The sequence below is a fragment of the Xenopus laevis genome, chromosome 8L (assembly GCF_017654675.1).
Source record: "Xenopus laevis strain J_2021 chromosome 8L, Xenopus_laevis_v10.1, whole genome shotgun sequence".
In the NCBI taxonomy this organism is placed as follows: Eukaryota; Metazoa; Chordata; class Amphibia; order Anura; family Pipidae; genus Xenopus; species Xenopus laevis.
In genome coordinates this window covers 101,775,124-101,793,595 of record NC_054385.1, presented here as the reverse complement: position 1 = coordinate 101,793,595, position 18,472 = coordinate 101,775,124, and the positions used below count along the sequence as shown (strand labels likewise).

Genomic DNA, 18,472 nt, shown 5'->3' with positions numbered 1-18,472 from the left:
GAGTTTCGGTAAGTTAGTTCTTAATAAAGGCTTTGCAATTTAAAAGTTTAATTTGTCTTGGTGTTTATTTTTCGTTGTATACTAACGAATTTTTTTGATGTTACTGGTCCTTTAATTACAGGCATGAGCTCTATAATACAGAGATCAGTTGTCCAGAAAGCTCTGAAATACAGCAATGCTAATTTAGAAAAAAAAAATGATTTGCTTTTTTTTAATCTGTAATAATAAGAAATGAACTATATTTGATAGTAACTAAGCCATGTTGAGGTGAGTATCTCAGTATTTAAATGCTTTTCATGTATCGGCCAGATTATTGTTCGGGTTTCATAAGGCTGAAAACCGAACAAAGTTCAGACCCGAACAGGCCTTACAAAAACAGAAATGTTTGGGTCAAAACCGAACAGGCGACAACCCTAACCCACGCGGCCGACAACGTCACAAAAGGGGCGGGGCAAGAGGTGCGCGTATATAAAAGCTCAACCCGGACGTTAGAAGTCGGGATTGCGAATGTCACGGAAATTGGGGCGTGCGAGGTTGGCCGCACATAACTAGAGTGTATATTATTATTATTTCTTTCTATTTATTTTATTGGGGGCCAAGTGGAAAATGGGGGGCCCAAATAGTCCTAATCCAGCAGCTGTAACTGTTTGTGTGGTATTCAGTGAAACAGTAGAAAACACCTGTCAGTACTACTTTACTCTTTTTGAGCCACAGAACCATCAGAGTAAACGAAGAACAAATGATTTGTTTTGGCCAATTTCACCCAGTCTTCTAAATTAGTCTTTGTTCAGTCCCTAAATTGAGAAAAATTGTTCACACAAAGGGGCAAATTCACTAAGATGCGAAGTTGCGCCAGGCGCAACTTCGCCGCGCTTCGCCAGGCGTAGTTTCGCCAGCACTCCGCAAATTCACTAAAATCCGAAGTTGCGCTCAGGGGTAGCGTAAGGTTGCGAAGTTGCGCTAGCGTTGATTCGCTATGTAAAGCGAAGTTACGCTAGCGAAGGCTAATTTGCATACGGCGCCAAATTCAAATTTCAATGGAGGAATACGTATCAGCACTACAAATGCCTAGAAAACCTTCAAATCAGCAAATAAAAATTTTATTTTGCCCTACACATGTGCCCACTGTCTAGGTAAGTTGCCATGAGTTAGGAAATGTAGGGGGGAAGGAGGGGAGCCCCAAAAATTTTTTTGATCTTTTTCAGCCTATCACCCATAATATAGAAAACACACCAGCGTTTTTTTGGGACTTAGAAAAAATTTTGACTTTTTTTGAAACAATCCCTATCTACTCTATTGCACTTCGCCAGGGTGGCGAAGGAAGTCTAGCGTAAAAGGTAGCGTTCAGTACACTGCGCAAGTTAGTGAATTTGCGTAGTTACGTCGCTAGCGAAACTTCACCAGGCGTAAGGGTGCGAAGTAACACTAGCGGATCTACGCCAGCGTTCGTTAGTGAATTTGCGCAGTAACGAAAATGCCAAACGCTAGCGAATTAACGCTAGCGTTCGCACTTCGGCGCTTAGTGAATTTGCCCCAAAAATTCTAGGACGTGGGGGAAAAAAAACAGCTTAAAAGCTACAAACGACCTTGCCCATAAACCAAACCCTCGACAATCACTCCCAATAGGCGGCTAAACGCGTCTTTCCTGCGCTTATATAGGTGTGTGCGGCGTGACGCCACTCTCTCGCGAGATGAGACTTGTGACGTCTGATTAGGTTTCCGGTAGGAGTCAAATCGCTAGAGTTAGACGGTAACGGTGCTGCGGGACAATAAAACAGCGATTAGGACTTGCGGGACCGTTTTAAGAAAATCGCCATTGTTGGACGGTATGAAATTATCATGCAATTATACTATGTTGAAAAGCCTTGTATGTAGAGCCCGGAAGTGGGTTTTATTTACATTAGTTTCCTGCACAGCCAACATATGTTGCAGCAGATCACTGTAGAAGGATAAAGAGAAAGTAAATGGTGCTTATTAATCGTGTGTATGGCCTGCTTGTAGCTGTGGGGCGGGGTGCGAGAGAGACACACAGATCGTAGAAGGAGAACAGATACAAATAATGACATTATTTCCCCCAGTCATTACAAAATCCCCATTGGAAGTCCCACATTGGGCCAGCGGCCATCTTTAGCTTCTAGTAAGGGAAAACATCAGTGATCACCTTAAAACTATCTAGGAAAGCAAATCCCTTTACAATGGTAAATACTGCCCTTCAGTGTTCCTTTACTACTGCTCCAAGCCTCCAAGGGCCCACTGGTCTGTGTCACTATTGTATTCATGTAACACTACTAGTGCTTTATAAGGTGTTCTCACAAACAAGGGGTACATTTATTATAAATTGGACGGTGAGAATAAATGCTAGGTGCTTCAGTACACCGTTGGAATAAGGGCCCCTGCTCCCAGTCACAGAGTTTACAATCTATCACAGAGCTTACAATCTATCAGGATAAAGAGAAACATCACGGATGGGGTGTGGGACAAGTGTATAGTTAAAGGAGTTCTTTGGCGGGCTTGTAAAACTAGAAACTTGATGATTTTGTGCGATTGTATGTTTTAAATTAAGCCAGTATCACACCTGGTGCTATTTTCACCCACAATCCAATGTGTTTGGGTGCAGGTTGTTTTTGCCTAAAAATGCAAATGTAGTGTTTTCAGGCTGAAAAGTACACGTACATTGCACTCATTAAACTGAGTCACGAGGGACTCCTGTTTGTCTCATGGGAAAATAAATTCACATTTATAGTTGTACTTCAATCTACTCAGTCATGCACTGGCCAACATGGTGCTTCAGCTACTTGCATCTTTAAATCTGTCCTATTTCTGAACTGACCGATATCCATGGTACAGAATACTAGTTGGCATCAGTGGGCCACCATACATGTACCATTAATCATATGAAACAAAGTTTTGTGCACTAAGATTGATATGTGTATGGCTTTATTACATAGGAACATTCAATCATTCATATATATATATATATATATATATATATATGTATTTATATTTATTCAACGTTACGGCTCTTAGAAGTGAGCCGTCACTTCTTGGAGACGACTCGCGTCTAAGAGCCAAAACGTTGAATAAACACCACTTATTTTGCTTTCTAACGAAAGCCCTATGAGTGTGGTCTATTTTTTGGATTTTATATATATATATATATATATATATATATATATATATATATATATATATATATATATATATATATATATATTGGATCATTTAAGAGCACTCACGGGTGTTGTGAAAAATACTTTTTTATTGGAGTGTTACAATCTACCCCACATCAACGCGTTTCGGTTCTCTCTGAACCGTCGTCAGGATACGGTTCAGAGAGAACCGAAACGCGTTGATGTGGGGTAGATTGTAACACTCCAATAAAAAAGTATTTTTCACAACACCCGTGAGTGCTCTTAAATGATCCAATATGCAAACTTTTGAAGTAGCACCCGGGGCTTGATGTTTTGAGGGTGAGTGCCGGTTCTACTATACTATTATTTATATATATATATATATATATATATATATATATATATATATATATATATATATATATATATATATATATATATATATATATATATATATATATATATATATATATATATATATATATAAAGTCCAAAGAGGTGCACACCTTCCCTGTCAGTAACTGCCCAGGTGCTGGTAAACAAATAGTAATATATTGTAACAAAAAAAACGCACTCACAGGACTTCAAAAGTTAATTATTAATCTGACGTTTCGGCTACAACTCTAGCCGTCCTCAGGAAGAAACAAACCATACAGATGTGTGACCACACATCTGTATGGTTTGTTTCTTCCTGAGGACGGTTCTCTCGTTTGCGTTTTGGTTCTCTCTGAACCGTAAGTATTTTTGGAAAGGAAACAAACAGCAATGGATTTGGGTGTAAATGCAGGCAGTTACTGATGATTATATTATATAGGCGCTGCATTGTAGAGCTCGTGGGGTTGTGACATGCTAATGTTTACATGCGTGATATGCAGGGATTGTCAGGCTAAGTTGAATTTTCAAATTGTACTGTGGTATCCAGGCTCTCATTTGCTATGTGATCGTGTATGCTGCACTACTTCCTCGTTCAAACTTCTGATTCCTTTTTGTGGTATCTCTTCTTGCATGTTCGTTAGGGAGACAACTGTATTTAAAGACTAGACAAGATGAGTGGCTGCCGCGTGTTTATTGGAAGACTGAGCCCTCATGCCAGAGAGAGAGATGTGGAAAAATTCTTTAAAGGATATGGACGCATCAGGGAAATAAATCTGAAGAATGGATTTGGATTTGTGGTAAGTGCACTTAGATGTATAAGTAGAGTACAGACACAGTAGCAGACCATGAGCTGTACACCAGATATGGCTTTCTCATCTGTACTTTATGGTGATCAAACTTGCTCCTGGTTTTTGGGAATCGTGTAGTGAATTTCAGATGACTAATGTTAGGTTGAATCGATCTCGTGTAACCATGTTCTTTATATATTTGCATTGTATGCTGATACTCCAGTGGGGTAATTGTAATGGAATAAATACAAACTACCATCTGCTGAACTTTTTTCAACTTCATAGATAAAGGAGTGATTTCCAATTCTACTCTACATTCTTGGTTAGTAATCTATTTCTGTGGAGTTGAAGAGAAGTAAATATAATTATATAAACATCATACAGTATCTATTTTGACATTTTGGGCCCAATTAGGGCCTTTCTCAAGGACCCCCTGAGTGGTCACGGGGTCTGCTGTATGTTAACCTTATACTGAGTCCATACTTCAGAGGGTACAGGTCATTGGATGAGGCCCAGAATAAAAATTGAGGGGGGGGTCTTCATTTCATAATTTTGGTTGTGAAGCTCTTTTGAAATTTCATGGTAGATGAACACATCGGTGAACTTGTGTATGTTTTTCTCCATTGTAGGAGTTTGATGATCATAGAGATGCTGACGATGCTGTATATGAACTGAATGGCAAAGTACTGTGCAGTGAGAGGTAATGTGAACTGTGAGAATTGTACTGTAAGTACAAATAAACAGGTGAAATCAAATCTGCTGTCATCTCAAGCACTGCTCCTGATGACCTCCCTGCCTGGTTCATTTCTTGCATTAAACACGTCAAGTTTTGTATAATCACAGCATTTGCATTATTCCATTTTACATATGTTGAACATACCTTTTCTGTACTAGTCATTGCATGTGATTAGTCAGTCTGGCACACTATACGTTTGTGAAGGAGTATATGAGATGCACATTCTATTAAAAATAGGAATAGGCCTGTTTGCAGATGATATGCTCCTATACTTGGCTAACCCTACCTCGGACCTAGTAGCGGCGCTATCTATTATCAATAAACACACAGGCTATTCAGGCTTGAAAATCAATTGGACAAAGTCCTCCCTATTTCCTATCGATGCCCCAGTACCACTCACTTTACCAGATCCGATGGGTCTGCAATGGACCTCGTCCTTTAAATATCTTGGGATTAGGGTTCATAAAGACCTTAACCAGTTCATGGATCTTAATCTCCAACCCTTAATGCTCGTTCTGGAGAACAAAATTAAAGCCTGGAACAAATTACCCTTATCTCTAGTGGGACGCATTAACCTGTTCAAAATGATTATGTTACCAAAATTCTTGTACATTTTCCGGCAAACCCCTATTAGTATCCCATCTCACTTTTTCCAGAAACTTAAATCTCTCTTGTCGTGTTTATATTGGGGGGCTGCCCAACCCAGGGTAAAGGCAACAAAGTTACAACTTCCCACAGATAAAGGGGGATTGGCAGCGCCCAATATGTTTATGTACTATCTAGCAGCCAGGTTAACAACAGCATGGTGGTGGGCCTCTCCATCAAGGGAAAACCCAGCTACCACTTTGGAGGCTCGAGTAATGGGATCCTACGAGGGCCTCAAAAATCTATTGTACAGGGGCACCACACGGCAACCCAATACTACAATATTAATGAAGGCTGTAGTGCAGGCCTGGCGTACAGCAATCCAGCTATTCCCGAGACCTACCAATTACCTGTCACCCTACGCCCCTCTATGGTACAACCCAAATCTGTCACAGTTGCTAACAGTTCCTGACCCCCAACTGTGGGGCAGCTTCGGTATCAAGTATGTTAAAGATGTATGTGTAAATGAGAGTGTATGTGATTTCCAATACCTGAAGGCCAAATTTCATGTTCCGAATTACATGCTGTTTAGGTTTTTCCAACTAAGACACGCCTTGACATCTCAAGCCAGTAGTCACAATATTGATACAACCTCGAGGAGTGTTGAAGATGGAGTCCACAACCCTCAACTCATCAAACCATTGTCCACATTTTACGCTCAGTTAATTCTAACCTACCCAGTTCATGAGATTACTCCTTTTCGTCAATGGTCACATGACATTCCTCGTTTAAACAAGGACATTTGGTTGGACATTCTGGACTCCCAGCACGGGTATCTAGTTGGAGCTAGAGACAAATTACTTCAATTTAAAGTTCTTCACCGAACTTATCTCACTCCCTCCAGATTACACAAAATCTCTCCACAGCACTCAGAGGCATGCCCAAAATGTCACCAGGTTCCAGCAAATTTTATGCATATGTTTTGGTCATGTAACAGAATACAACAGTTCTGGAACTCTGTTTCTAATTACATGCTTGAAGCCTTAGACATCCCAGTCCAACTTGACCCGCTCATTATGCTACTCAACCAAGTGGAGGAGTTGGCCCCAACAAGGGCAACGAGGACTCTTTTAGCAATCTTATATACTACTGCCAAAAAATGTATAGCCATGAAATGGAAATCACAGGATCCTCCTTCACTTGCTCTGTGGCAAAAGCAGGTTAACTTTAACATCCCTCTGTACAAGTTAATATACACTAGAAGAGGCTGCCCTGAAAAATTTAAAAAAACATGGGACATGTGGTTGGAAGCTCAACCGAATCTTACGGCATAAGGTACACTAATACCAATTCACAAGGTGTACGCCGAAACCTAGTCATCATTGAAACTAGACAGCTCTGATACATAGCCCACTGACTCTCCTGTATAGGCATTGCAGTGTAACAAGAATCCACACAACGTATTCCCGATCACTGTACAACCGTTAAGTATTTTTAAGCAGGTGTTTCTCTCCCTCCCAGTTAGGTCAAGGAAATATAAGCCCATGCGACAAGTGGGTACATCTCACACAAGTCTATATATACTCCTGTGTTCCCTAATAACCCACTTGTTCATTACATAAGGTAGGCACAACAAGGTTCTCAAACAAAGATGCTTGTAGTATATAGGGGTAATTATTATTCCAGATTTCATTACATATGCGTGTACTATTGTGGCAATAACTACCTGTGTAACCATGTTGTTATTCTGATATGCTTAATAAACTTGAACTGTTAAAAAAAAAAAAAAATAGGAATAGGTTCTTCACTTATACATAAATAAAAAAATAAACAATAATGATCATGTTTACAGTGTCTACATACTTTTTGCATGTATCCTTTTTAATATTCTCTTCAGCTATTATTTTAGTAAATGTTTTAATCCCCATGAAAAACATGGGCTTTGCACTGCCAGCTGCTGGTTTTACAGACAATAGTCAGGCATGAGGTAAGGCTTTGATCACTTATATTGCCTCATGCCTGTCACTTCTGATCCATGATTTCATGTTACAGACTCTACACAGAGTCCAGGCTCACAGAAGAGAAAATTGACAGCTAGCAGGTTAAGAAAAAAAAAAAAAGGCAAGACTTGTGAAGAATGTAGGTGTATGATGTCTGGCTTTGCAGAATTTGTGTTTTATTTTAAGTACCTTTCACTATTAATCGTATGATACTTTCTGTAGACATAGTCGGGTTGCAGGCGCAGCTTAAATTTAATACAGGTATGGGACCTATTATCCAAAATGCTCGGTACCTGGGGTTTTCTTGTAATTTGGATCTTCATATTTTAAATCTGCTAAATATAATTTAAACATTAAATAAACCCAATAGGATTGTTTGTCTCAAATAAGGATTAGTTAAAGTTCAGTTGTAATCAAGTGCAAGGTACTGTTTTATTACAATTATTTGATTAAACTGGAGCCTATGGAAGATAGCCTTCCCATAATCCGGAACATTCTGGATAATGGGTTCCTGATAACTGATCCCATACCTGTATATGTAAAAGTAACTTTAAATTTATATGCAATAGTAATATATTTTTCTCCTTATTAAGGGTGACAATTGAGCATGCAAGGAACCACAGAGGAAGAGGTGGAATGATGGGAGGTGGAGGAGGAGGGAGGTATCCAAATCGCTTTGCCTATCGTCAGTCCAATAGTGGTGGGAACAGGTAATTTGCATCAAATGAACCTTCTTTGACTTGTGCAGTGATACCAAGTTTATACACCTAGTGCCTGGCTCACTTAGCAGGAACATAGCAGAGGAACATAGCAGAGGAACATAGCAGAGGAACATAGCAGAGGAACATAGCAGAGGAACATAGCAGAGGAACATAGCAGAGGAACATAGCAGAGGAACATAGTCTTTTTATTTCTGTAAACTGGTATAGTAGAGGAATATAGTCTTTTTCTGTAAGCTGGATCCATTCTGAATATAGTAGAGGAATATAGTAGAGGGAAGGAACATGCTTATTTGTTGTGACATAACCTTGATATATTGTCTTGCTCAATTCATAGACACCTCTGTTTTCAGCATTCCCAAGGAATACCCAGGTCAAAGATAGCATGTCTGGAGGTTAGGTATTATCTTATTTGCACCAGCAATCATTTTCACATAATGTTTCTGTTTGATTCTTTTTTTTTAGTAGATATGGCCCACCTGTTCGTACCGAGCACAGAATTATAGTAGAAAACCTCTCCTCCCGTGTCAGTTGGCAGGTAAGCCGGGCATCATTTCATTTGAATTTCTGTTTTGAACATTTCAAAAAATATTGCCTCTTCGGTGTAATATCTCATGTACTCATAAAGCATTTGTATAGTCAAGTTTTGTAATATAGAAGTGTAACTCTGTATTTTGTTGACTTTGAGATTATTGACTTTCAGAGCTATGAGTGGGCAAAGCCTTCACTCACTCTCTTATATATTGAGGTTAGGCAAAAACACTGGACACGCCTATCCAAGTAGATTAGAGCAGTCTGTCACATGTTAGTTTTCATGATTCCAACTGCTAAATGAAGAACCCCAATATTTATATTATGCTATATTCATTTTTTTTCTGCTGTAGTGATCTTTACAGCTAACTTGCCCAGCTTGTTGTAAGCATCTTGAAAGCTTGGGAAGGAGCGTTGTCGTCCTGTTATTATTAATGTGGAGGATGTGGACAATAGAAATATAATATTTTTAGTTATAACTGTGTATACTGCAGGACCTACCTCTCAGTACAGCTTCAACAAGTGAGCTGTAAAGTTCACACAAATACTGTTAGCATGTCAAATTGACATTATTATCCATAGATTCAAGACAATTCGTTAAACAGTAGAAAACTGATGCAAAATGAGGAAAAACTTAAAATCAGGAGATGTAGAATTGAGATATAACTGTGTATGCATTTCAGGCATATGATGAAATAATACAAACTTCCTAGCTAATACAGTATTTATGACCCGTTTTAATTTAAAGCAATAGTAACACCAAAAACTAAAGTGTTTTAAATGAATGACAATATAATATAGTGTTGCTCTGCACTGGTTAAACTGATGTGTTTGCTTCAGAAACACAACTACAGTTTATATCATTAAGCTGCTGTATAGCCATGGGGGCAGCCATTCAAGCACAGGATACACAGTAGATAGATACATTCTGAAGAATCCCATTGTATACTACAGATCTTATCTGCTGTTTATCCTGTGCCTGTTCTTGCTTTTCATCTTTGAATTTGAATGGCTGCCCCCATGGCTACACAGCAGCTCGTTTATATAAACTATAGTTGTGTTTCGGAAGCAAACACACCAGTTTTACCAGTGCAGCACAACACTATATTACTGTATATTTTCATTACCTGAAATCACTTATTTTTTGGTGTTATTGTTCCTTTAAATATCTTTTTCCCTATTAGGAAAAACTTCTGTTTTTGGTCATTTATATGTATTATATTTATTGTAATCAGTATTATTTGCATTAGCTGCAGTTTATATAGAACAATTGCTTGTAATTTTATAGTTACTGGCAAGTTGTGTTTTGATTTTCCCATGCAGTGCCAGGCAAAAGTGTCTCATTTTTTTGTAAAGGAAAAACCCCAACTACATTTGCCAGAGATAGGTCTGTTTTGCTAGCCACAGGCCAACAAAGCAGAATCCCTGCTAAAGCAGATTCCCAGTGTCCAGGACAGTGAGGGCTCAGTTGCTCATATTATCACTGTATATCTATATTATGTGCTATTTGGTTTGTCTACAAAAAGTTTGCTGTGTTTTTCTATAAGCTAGAAGGTTTTACTGTATCCACCTACTTTAAATCATTCTATGCAGGTCTTCCTAATCCTGTGAAACCAATAAAACAATATAAGCTTTGTGAATGAGACTGTAAGCAAATATCTGGTTGTCATGACTTTTTTTTTCTGCTGGGATATTAATCCTGCAGATGAAGGAGTTATGATATGATATAAATATGCATGTTCTGCATATTAGGTACAGTGCATTTTATATTGGCATTTGCACCACGATTCAAATTTAAGAGGCGGAAGGGTTTTTTTGACACTTGTGAATTTTTTTCCCAGTCCCAAATGTTTTCTCAAATTTCTTTTAAAGGGAATAGTCACTACTGTTCCAAAGAGCTGACATTCTAGTGACGGCAGTACTGATGATTCTCTCTGGGCTTATGCTTCTGTGTGAGCCTGAGACTCCTCTGTGCAAATGTTATTGTGCACTCACTTCGCATGTCACTTCTTAATCTTTATTCCATTTGTTGGGTATTGGGCAGCCAAAGTCTGTTTGCAAGTACTTAGGCTCATATTAAAGGGTTTGTTTTACTTCAGGAATCCATTTTCCTCCCTATGAGCACAAATGGATTGGAAATACTTATAAAACTTCAAAACTCACTAATTTGATATATATGTTCCTTTCCATGGCACTTGTATAACCCTTAGACTACCCAAGGGCCCTGTATGGTTATAGTATGAACTAAGCCAAGGTGAAGTACCAGATTGTGGTAAAATGATGATCATATAACTCTTATTACATTATGGAAATCAATGTATTACATTATGATTGTGTTTGAAATGTTATGAGTTTAAAGGAACAGTTCAGTATAAGACTAAAAACTGGGTAAATAGATAGGCTGTGCAAAATAAAACATGTTTTCAATATAGTTGGTTCAATATAAATGTAATCTATAAAGGCTGCAGTGACTGGATGTCTAATGTAATAGAACACAACTTCCTGCTTTTCAGCTCTCTAACTCTGAGTTAGTCAGAGACTTAAAGGGGGGCCACATGGGACATAACTGTTCAGTGAGTTTGCAATTGATCCTCAGCATTCAGCTCAGATTCAAAAGCAACAGTTATGACCCATGTAGTCCCCCCTCAAGTCAGTGATTGGTTACTGCCTGGTAACCAATCAGTGGAAACCAAGAGAGCTGAAAAGCAGGAAGTAGTGTTCTGGCTATTATGTTACACATCCAGTCACTCCAGCCTTTATACATTACATTTTTTGCTAATTTACTAGATTAGAAAGATTTTTAATTTTGCACAGCCTATCTACCCAGTTTTTATTTCTTAGATAGCTACCAGCCTCCCTGACCTTAAACTATAATCCCATAGAAGTAGTGTCATAACTCTTATATTTATGCTAAGCAACTCGCTCAAATTGCTGTTGCTGGCTTTGAAAAGGGAGTTTGTTATGGTAGTGGCAATGGGAAGCTTCATATCAATGTCTTGATTTTTGCAACCATTACTCATGCCAAATATTTCTAGATGTGCTTCAACAGACATGCTTAGTTAATGTGAAGCGCCTTCGAAAATATTGATCCAATAGCGGAATTGCTCCCGTTCCAAACTGCCACTATAATATTCTTTGCAGATTTAGTATCCCCTTTCCAAGTATTATACAAATATATTTATGTACATCTTTTTTTTTTTTTTCAACAGACCGTTATTTAAATATGTAGTCTACCTGTTTTTATGTTAAATCTGCAGCAAAATGAGTTTTAGAATAAAAAGAAAATCCAAATATGCATATTCAATGTTGGGAATAATGTATGAACCGTTTCTGTGTTGTGTATTACTGAATTGGTTTTGTGCACCACATTCTGTGTACAAAATTTTAACATTTTAAACCATCCATTGTTATAGAAAGTACTTTTTTTCCCAGACATATATATCTAACTACGTGCATTTTTGAACCTCTTTTAACAGCCTTTCTTTGGGTTAAGCCTCGTTTCTCTTGTGTGGAGGAGAGCCCAAGAATTTTTGGTTTGCTAATGGCTGAAATTCTAGGGCTGGGCCTGTTCTGAAGTTTCCTTTTGGTTCCTATGCTCCCGCTTTGCCGATCTAGATCTCTTGGTTTGTCCAGATTTGAGCAAGAGTGGCTAGCTAAGGTCAGCTTCAGGTTCTGTAGCCACTTCCAGGGATTCCAGTGGTTTCAGGGTTAACCTCAATCATTTAATGAGGCTGTGGTGCTGTCCTGCCGCCTTCCACCCTTCTCTTGTAAGAGTTACTGACTTGGTCAACTAGGTTTTGGACAAGCGACCCTTTGCTTAAGGTACCACCTGGGACTGGTATTTTGTTTTGGTAAGTAAACTGGGTTTAAAATAATCTCATACCAAGTAATTTACATTTTAACTCAGCAAGTATGTAACTGTAGAACTGAGCTGTTGCATATCAGTTTTATTTCACCCAAAGAATATACAGGCGTGCATAATGTAGAATTATTAGCTATATTACATTGCAGCTTAACTGCTTGCACTTAAGTCATTTAACTAATATTGTTTAGTTGTATCACAGTTCCCATATATGGCACTAACATTGGTTTGTTTTAGGAGATAAAATCTCACCGTTTAAGTTTGCACATATTTTATTCTAAAGGAAAATAAAAGTGTAAATTGAGACACTTGTACCTACAGTTTGTCATTTCTGTTATTTCTTGTAGGATCTCAAGGATTTCATGAGGAAGGCTGGAGAGGTGACCTATGTGGATGCCCACAGAAGTAACAGGAATGAAGGGTAAGGCTATTATTGTAATGCTAAAATCGACTTTGCTACGAAGATGGAAATAATATGGTCCTTTATTTCTTCTACCACATCGTGTACCCCTTGCTAGTGAATATTTCTCTGTTGTTGGGTTAAAAGGATTCTGTCACGATTTTTTTTATGATGTAGTTTTTATTTCTACATTACACTGCAATAATTCACTCTACAATATAAAATTTCATTCCTGAACCAAGGTGTATTTATTTTTAGTTGTAATATTGGTGTGTAGGCAGCCATCTCGGGTCATTTTGCCTGGTCATGTGCTTTCAGAAACAGCCAGCACTTCACGATAAAACTTCTTTATGGCAGGCTAGTGTTTTCCCAACTGTACTACTGAGTGCTTTTCTCATATCTGCCAGGGAGCTATTATCTTGTGCCAGGCAGCTGTTATTTTGCTGCATCCCCTTGTTCTGCTGATACACTGCTGGGGAAAGGGAGGGAGGTGACATCACTCCAACTTGCAGTAAAGAGTGAATTACGTTTATCAGAGCACAAGTCAAATGACTGGGGGCACTTGGGATACTGACAACAGATTCCCTTTAAGTATCTACAAATAAAAAAGTTACCTACAACTGCTACTATAACAGCACCACTGGAGAGCTCATATTATGCAAAATTAACCCAAAATATGGACACTGATGTATAGCAAATAGGGATGCACTGAATCCACTATTTTAGGATTCACCTGAATCTTTTATGAAAGATCCGGCCCAATTCTGAACCGAATCTGAAACTTTCTTTGCGTATGTAAATCAAGGAAACGAGCAGGAAAGAGAACCGCGAGCACAGTTACATTTTTGACTTCCGTGTGTAAAACATTTACAAATCGCTGCCATAGTGCCTCCTGGTAAATCCTTTAGTAGTTCTTATGAATAAATGACTCCAGTGGTCCCAATACAGAGGGAGGGCAAACAAACTTGAAGCTGAGGGCAGTGTTATCAAGGATGACGGGAGTCGGCAGTCTATTCCTTTTATGGGATGAAGGAATGGTAGAATTGCCAGTGTTTCTGAGAATGAGCAGTCACTCGGTATGGACTGAAACATGCGTTTTCTATTTTATTTTCAGCGTTGTGGAATTTGCATCTTATACTGATATGAAGAGTGCTTTAGATAAACTGGATGGGGTCGAACTGAGTGGTCGCAAAATTAAACTAGTTGAAGATAGTAAGAAACACAGGTAATTTCTATTATTTGCTAATGATAATGCTTCGGCTTATCTATGTACTTTATGTCATACGGTAGAACCTCGATTTTATGGTTTCCCGGGGGCTGCAAAAAAATGGGCTCAAATTCCAGGACAGAAACGTCACGGCTTAATAGCATGGGACTGCAAGAAAACTGCATAATTTCTGAAAAATGTATATCCGGGCACATAGAATCAAGGTTCAACTTTATTTTGAATATAGTTATCTGTAGCTCTGCATCCTATGCTGAAATACAGTAAAGCAATTCAGTATGGAGTCTAAGGGTAAGGGCACACTTGGTGATTCGGGAAGATTTTGTTGCCCGGCGACCAATTGCCTCTTCTTTGGGGCAACTAATCTCCCCGAACTGCTTCCCTGTGGCTTCCGTCTGCTTTAATGAAAAAACGTCCTCACCAATGCACTTGCGGCGCTTCGATTTCCGAAGTCGCCCGAAGTTTACTCGTGAGGAAACGATCTGAAAACAGCCTGTGTGTCCATAACCTTAGATGCCCTGAAAGGCTGTGTTTGTTTATCCCTGTTCTCTGGGTTTGAATCCTGTTAATCATCAGGCTTGCAGCTTTGTTTCAAGAGTCAGAGCGAGGAGTACAGAGATTATAAGAAGTCCGACAGATACTGTGTGCAATAGCCAATACAGTTGCAGATAACTTTAAAAGCACTGAATATATTCAATGCATATAGGAAAGTTGCATAGCATTACAATTTTAAGTAACACAAAAAGTTGTTTGCTGGAAGTCCCTGTCTAAACTGTAAGTGTAGAATTCAAATAAAACTGATGTGTGCACATTATATCATTCTGATTATTTATGTACCTTTTGTAAGTGTTTTCAAAGCATTTGGAAGTACATTTTGCTTTAGACTGTTATTCTTGCTTTAAAGGGGTTGTTCATCTTTAAATTCATTTTAGTATAATATAGAGAGTGATATTCTGAGACCATTTGCAATTGGTTTTCTTTTTTTTGTGTTTTTAATTTTTTTTTTCCAGCAATCTGGTTGCTAAGTCAAAAATACCCTAGCAACCATGCATTGGGGAAGTTTGGGAGACCAGAATATGAGAGGCCTGTGTGTAAGGAAGAGTAATAAAAAGTAGCAATAAAAATACATATGTAGCCTTACAGAGCAAGTTGTTTTTAGTGTGGGTCAGAAGAAGGCAAATAATTAGTCGTCTATAAAAAAATAAGGAAGACCAATTGAAAAGTTGCTTAGAATTGGCCATTCTATAATATAGTAAAAGTAAACTTAAAGGTGAACCACCCTTTAATAACACACGTTTGGCTTTCCTATAAAGTCTCTAATACATGTAAGGTGCATACACAATCCTCCTATAATCCTTTTTTTTTTTTTTTTTCTTGTTCCAGAAGTAGATCTAGATCAAGATCGAGAAGTCACTCAAGGTCTCGCAGCAAGTCGAAATCTCGCGGCTCCTCCAAATCTGTGAGTCGATCCCGATCCAAAAGCCGTACCCCTGAGAGAAAGTACTCGCAGAAAAACAGCCCTGCGGAGCCAGCACAGGGCTCATCCCCACGCACCAAGCGCCAGTCCAGATCAAGTTCAGCCGATAGCCGCAATTAATGGCAGATTAAAAAGAGAAACGTGAGCGATCTGGAGGTGGATTTCCACTGTAAAATGTAACCAAAGTGCTTGCATAATGATAATGTAGTCTTGATCCAGGAAACCATTGGCTCCACCATGCTGCTACAGCTGGAGTTCCAACGTTTGCCTGTGCTGTTTATAACCCTGCCTGTCACCTAAACATGAACAACACGATAATAACAGGTGAAAGAACCCAGTTTTGTTTTTTTGCTTTGCAATCAATGTATTAGGTTTCCCAGTGAAAGTTTCTGTATTACTGTAAAGTTTTATTTATTCCCTAACATTAGATTTTTCAGTGTGAAGCGAAACTGCATATTTAGTGTTGGGTTTCTCATATTTACGTTTCAGACGTCCCACCATTTAGTAAGAAGTCACTCATTTGACTATTGACAATAATGTGACATTAGCAGTACTATAATAAATTTCTGACCCTGTTTATTGATCCATCCAAGATCCTTGTGTATCTGTTGGCTTGAATGTTCATAAAATGAGACGCAAGTCACCGCATACAAGTTTGGCTCTATAACTTTACTACGAGTGCTAGTGATTGGCTGATGCAATACATTGGTTGGATGTTTCATTAATTCAATTGAACTTTGTTTTTTTTTAAGTAGATTAGCTACAAATACATTAAAAGTTTATTAAAATGTTGTTTTTTTTTTTTTGTTATTCTTTATCAATGCTTTCTGCGATCCACATTTAAAGTTAAATTTTACAGTCCCTACATTTTCCCATTGTGTGTAACCTTTATCTATGGGGAGCTCCCCCCTCCCCTGGTAAGTTTCATTTGTTTTCTTTCAGTCTTTTAAGATCGTTTAGGCCACAGAAATTGGATTTTAATAAACACAACGTATGTACAAAAGTATCTGTGTATGTGTGTGGGCTTCTTTTTTTTTTCCTCTATTCCAAATTCACCTTGATGTTTGGGATGTGATTCTCTTTGTATGAACAGAAAGTACAACTGTAATAGATCAATGTTTAAAATGAATACGGATATCTGAATATGAAAAATATTTCCTTCTATCTTGTATAAAAATCTAGTAGGGAAAATAATATACAAAGTATATGTTGCCTTTAAAGGGAAACTGTCGTGGGAAAACCTGTTTTTTTTTTTTTTTGGTTTGTTTTTTTCAAAACATCTATTAGTGCTGCTCTAGCAGAATTACGCACTGAAATCCGTTTTTTTAAAAGAGCAAACCGATTTTTTTTATTTAATTTTGAAATTTGACATGGGGCTAGACATATTGTCAGTTTCCCAGGTGCCCTCAGTCATGTGACTTGTGCTCTGATAAACTTCAGTACTCTACTGCTTCACTGTAAGTTGGAGTGATATCATCCCCTTTCCCAGCAGCCTAACAACAGAACAATGAGTATCTTACTAGATAGCAGCTGACATCTCTTCTAAGGGCAGAAACACATGCTCAGATTCGGAGAGATTAGTCGGCTTTCCCTGCCTTCACAGCAGGCTAGCGTTTAAATCGCCGGCGCGATGGCACAAGAAGCGATTTGTTTTCCGAAGTCGCACGAAGTTTCCTCATGAGGCAACTTTGGGAAAACTAATCGCTCCTATTGCCATCCCGCCAGAGATTTACATTCTAGCCGGTGGGAGGCAGTTCAGGGAGATTAGTCGGCCCGAAGAAGAGGAGATTTGTTGGGGGACTGGGGGACTAATCTCCCTGAATCTGAGAGTCTGTCTCTTCCCTAAAGATTTGTTTGCATTACTAAAATTCCTCCCTAGCCCTACCAAATCAGTAATATCCCTGCTTTTTTTTCCCTGCTACTCTCATGTCTACCACGAGGTGGGGCTAACAGGACCCATGTTGTGGTATAATACAATGGGAAGGGGAGATACAATAGCTGTCTCAAAGCGGTTTCATCCTGAAGTGCTGGCTCCTTCTCAAAGCTCAGGATCAGGCACAATGTACTGAGATGGCTGCCTCCCCACCAATATTACAGCTAATAAGAAAATACATTTTGTTGGTTCAAGAATACAATTTTAAATAGAGTGAATTATTTGCAGCACAAAGAGTGTAATTTAGAAATAATTAAATAATTAAATAAATTAAAGGAAACCTGTAGCCCCAGAATGAATACTTAAAGGCCCATTTATCAACACTCATTTTAGGGTTTTTCATGTTTTTTAAAACTGATTAAACTCACAAATGTATTTTTATTTACTTAAAGGAAAACTATACCTCCAAAATGAACACTTAATCATATTAAGTGACATATTCAAGAATCTTACCAAACTGGAATATATATTTTTAAGTAAATTTTGTCCTTTTACATTTCTTGCCTTGAACCACCATTTCGTGATGGTCTGTGTGCTGTCTCAGAGATCAGCTGACCAGAAATACTGCAGCTTTATCTGAAACAGGAAGAAGTGTGAGAAGCAAAAGACAGAATTCTTTCTGTTAATTGGCTCATGTGACCTAACAAGTATAGTTTGTTGGTATGTTTGTGTACAGCGTGAATCCTACGATCCCAGGGGGCGGCCCTTAT

General features: G+C 38.4%; 1 protein-coding gene across 2 annotated transcripts; it reads left to right on the top strand.

Annotated features, from left to right (window-relative positions):
- The first annotated feature begins 1,671 nt into the window (after positions 1 to 1,671).
- srsf5a.L (serine/arginine-rich splicing factor 5 alpha L homeolog) lies at positions 1,672 to 16,835 on the top strand. Of its 2 annotated transcripts, none has more exons than XM_041571891.1 (8): positions 1,672 to 1,826; positions 4,148 to 4,303; positions 4,924 to 4,994; positions 8,209 to 8,325; positions 8,803 to 8,872; positions 13,075 to 13,148; positions 14,242 to 14,352; positions 15,736 to 16,835. In XM_041571891.1, exons 2-8 carry the CDS (start codon positions 4,178 to 4,180, stop codon positions 15,947 to 15,949), a joined length of 783 nt encoding a protein of 260 aa, XP_041427825.1. In that variant the 5' UTR covers positions 1,672 to 1,826; positions 4,148 to 4,177; the 3' UTR covers positions 15,950 to 16,835.
- The last annotated feature ends 1,637 nt before the right edge of the window (positions 16,836 to 18,472 follow it).

Excerpts from the sequence above, each read along its gene's own strand:
- srsf5a.L (XM_041571891.1), top strand. The coding sequence starts at position 4,178 with ATGAGTGGCTGCCGCGTGTTTATTGGAAGACTGAGCCCTCATGCCAGA. Across the intron at positions 4,304-4,923 it reads AGAATGGATTTGGATTTGTG|GAGTTTGATGATCATAGAGA; the intron begins GTAAGTGCACTT and ends TCTCCATTGTAG. Across the intron at positions 4,995-8,208 it reads AAAGTACTGTGCAGTGAGAG|GGTGACAATTGAGCATGCAA; the intron begins GTAATGTGAACT and ends CTCCTTATTAAG.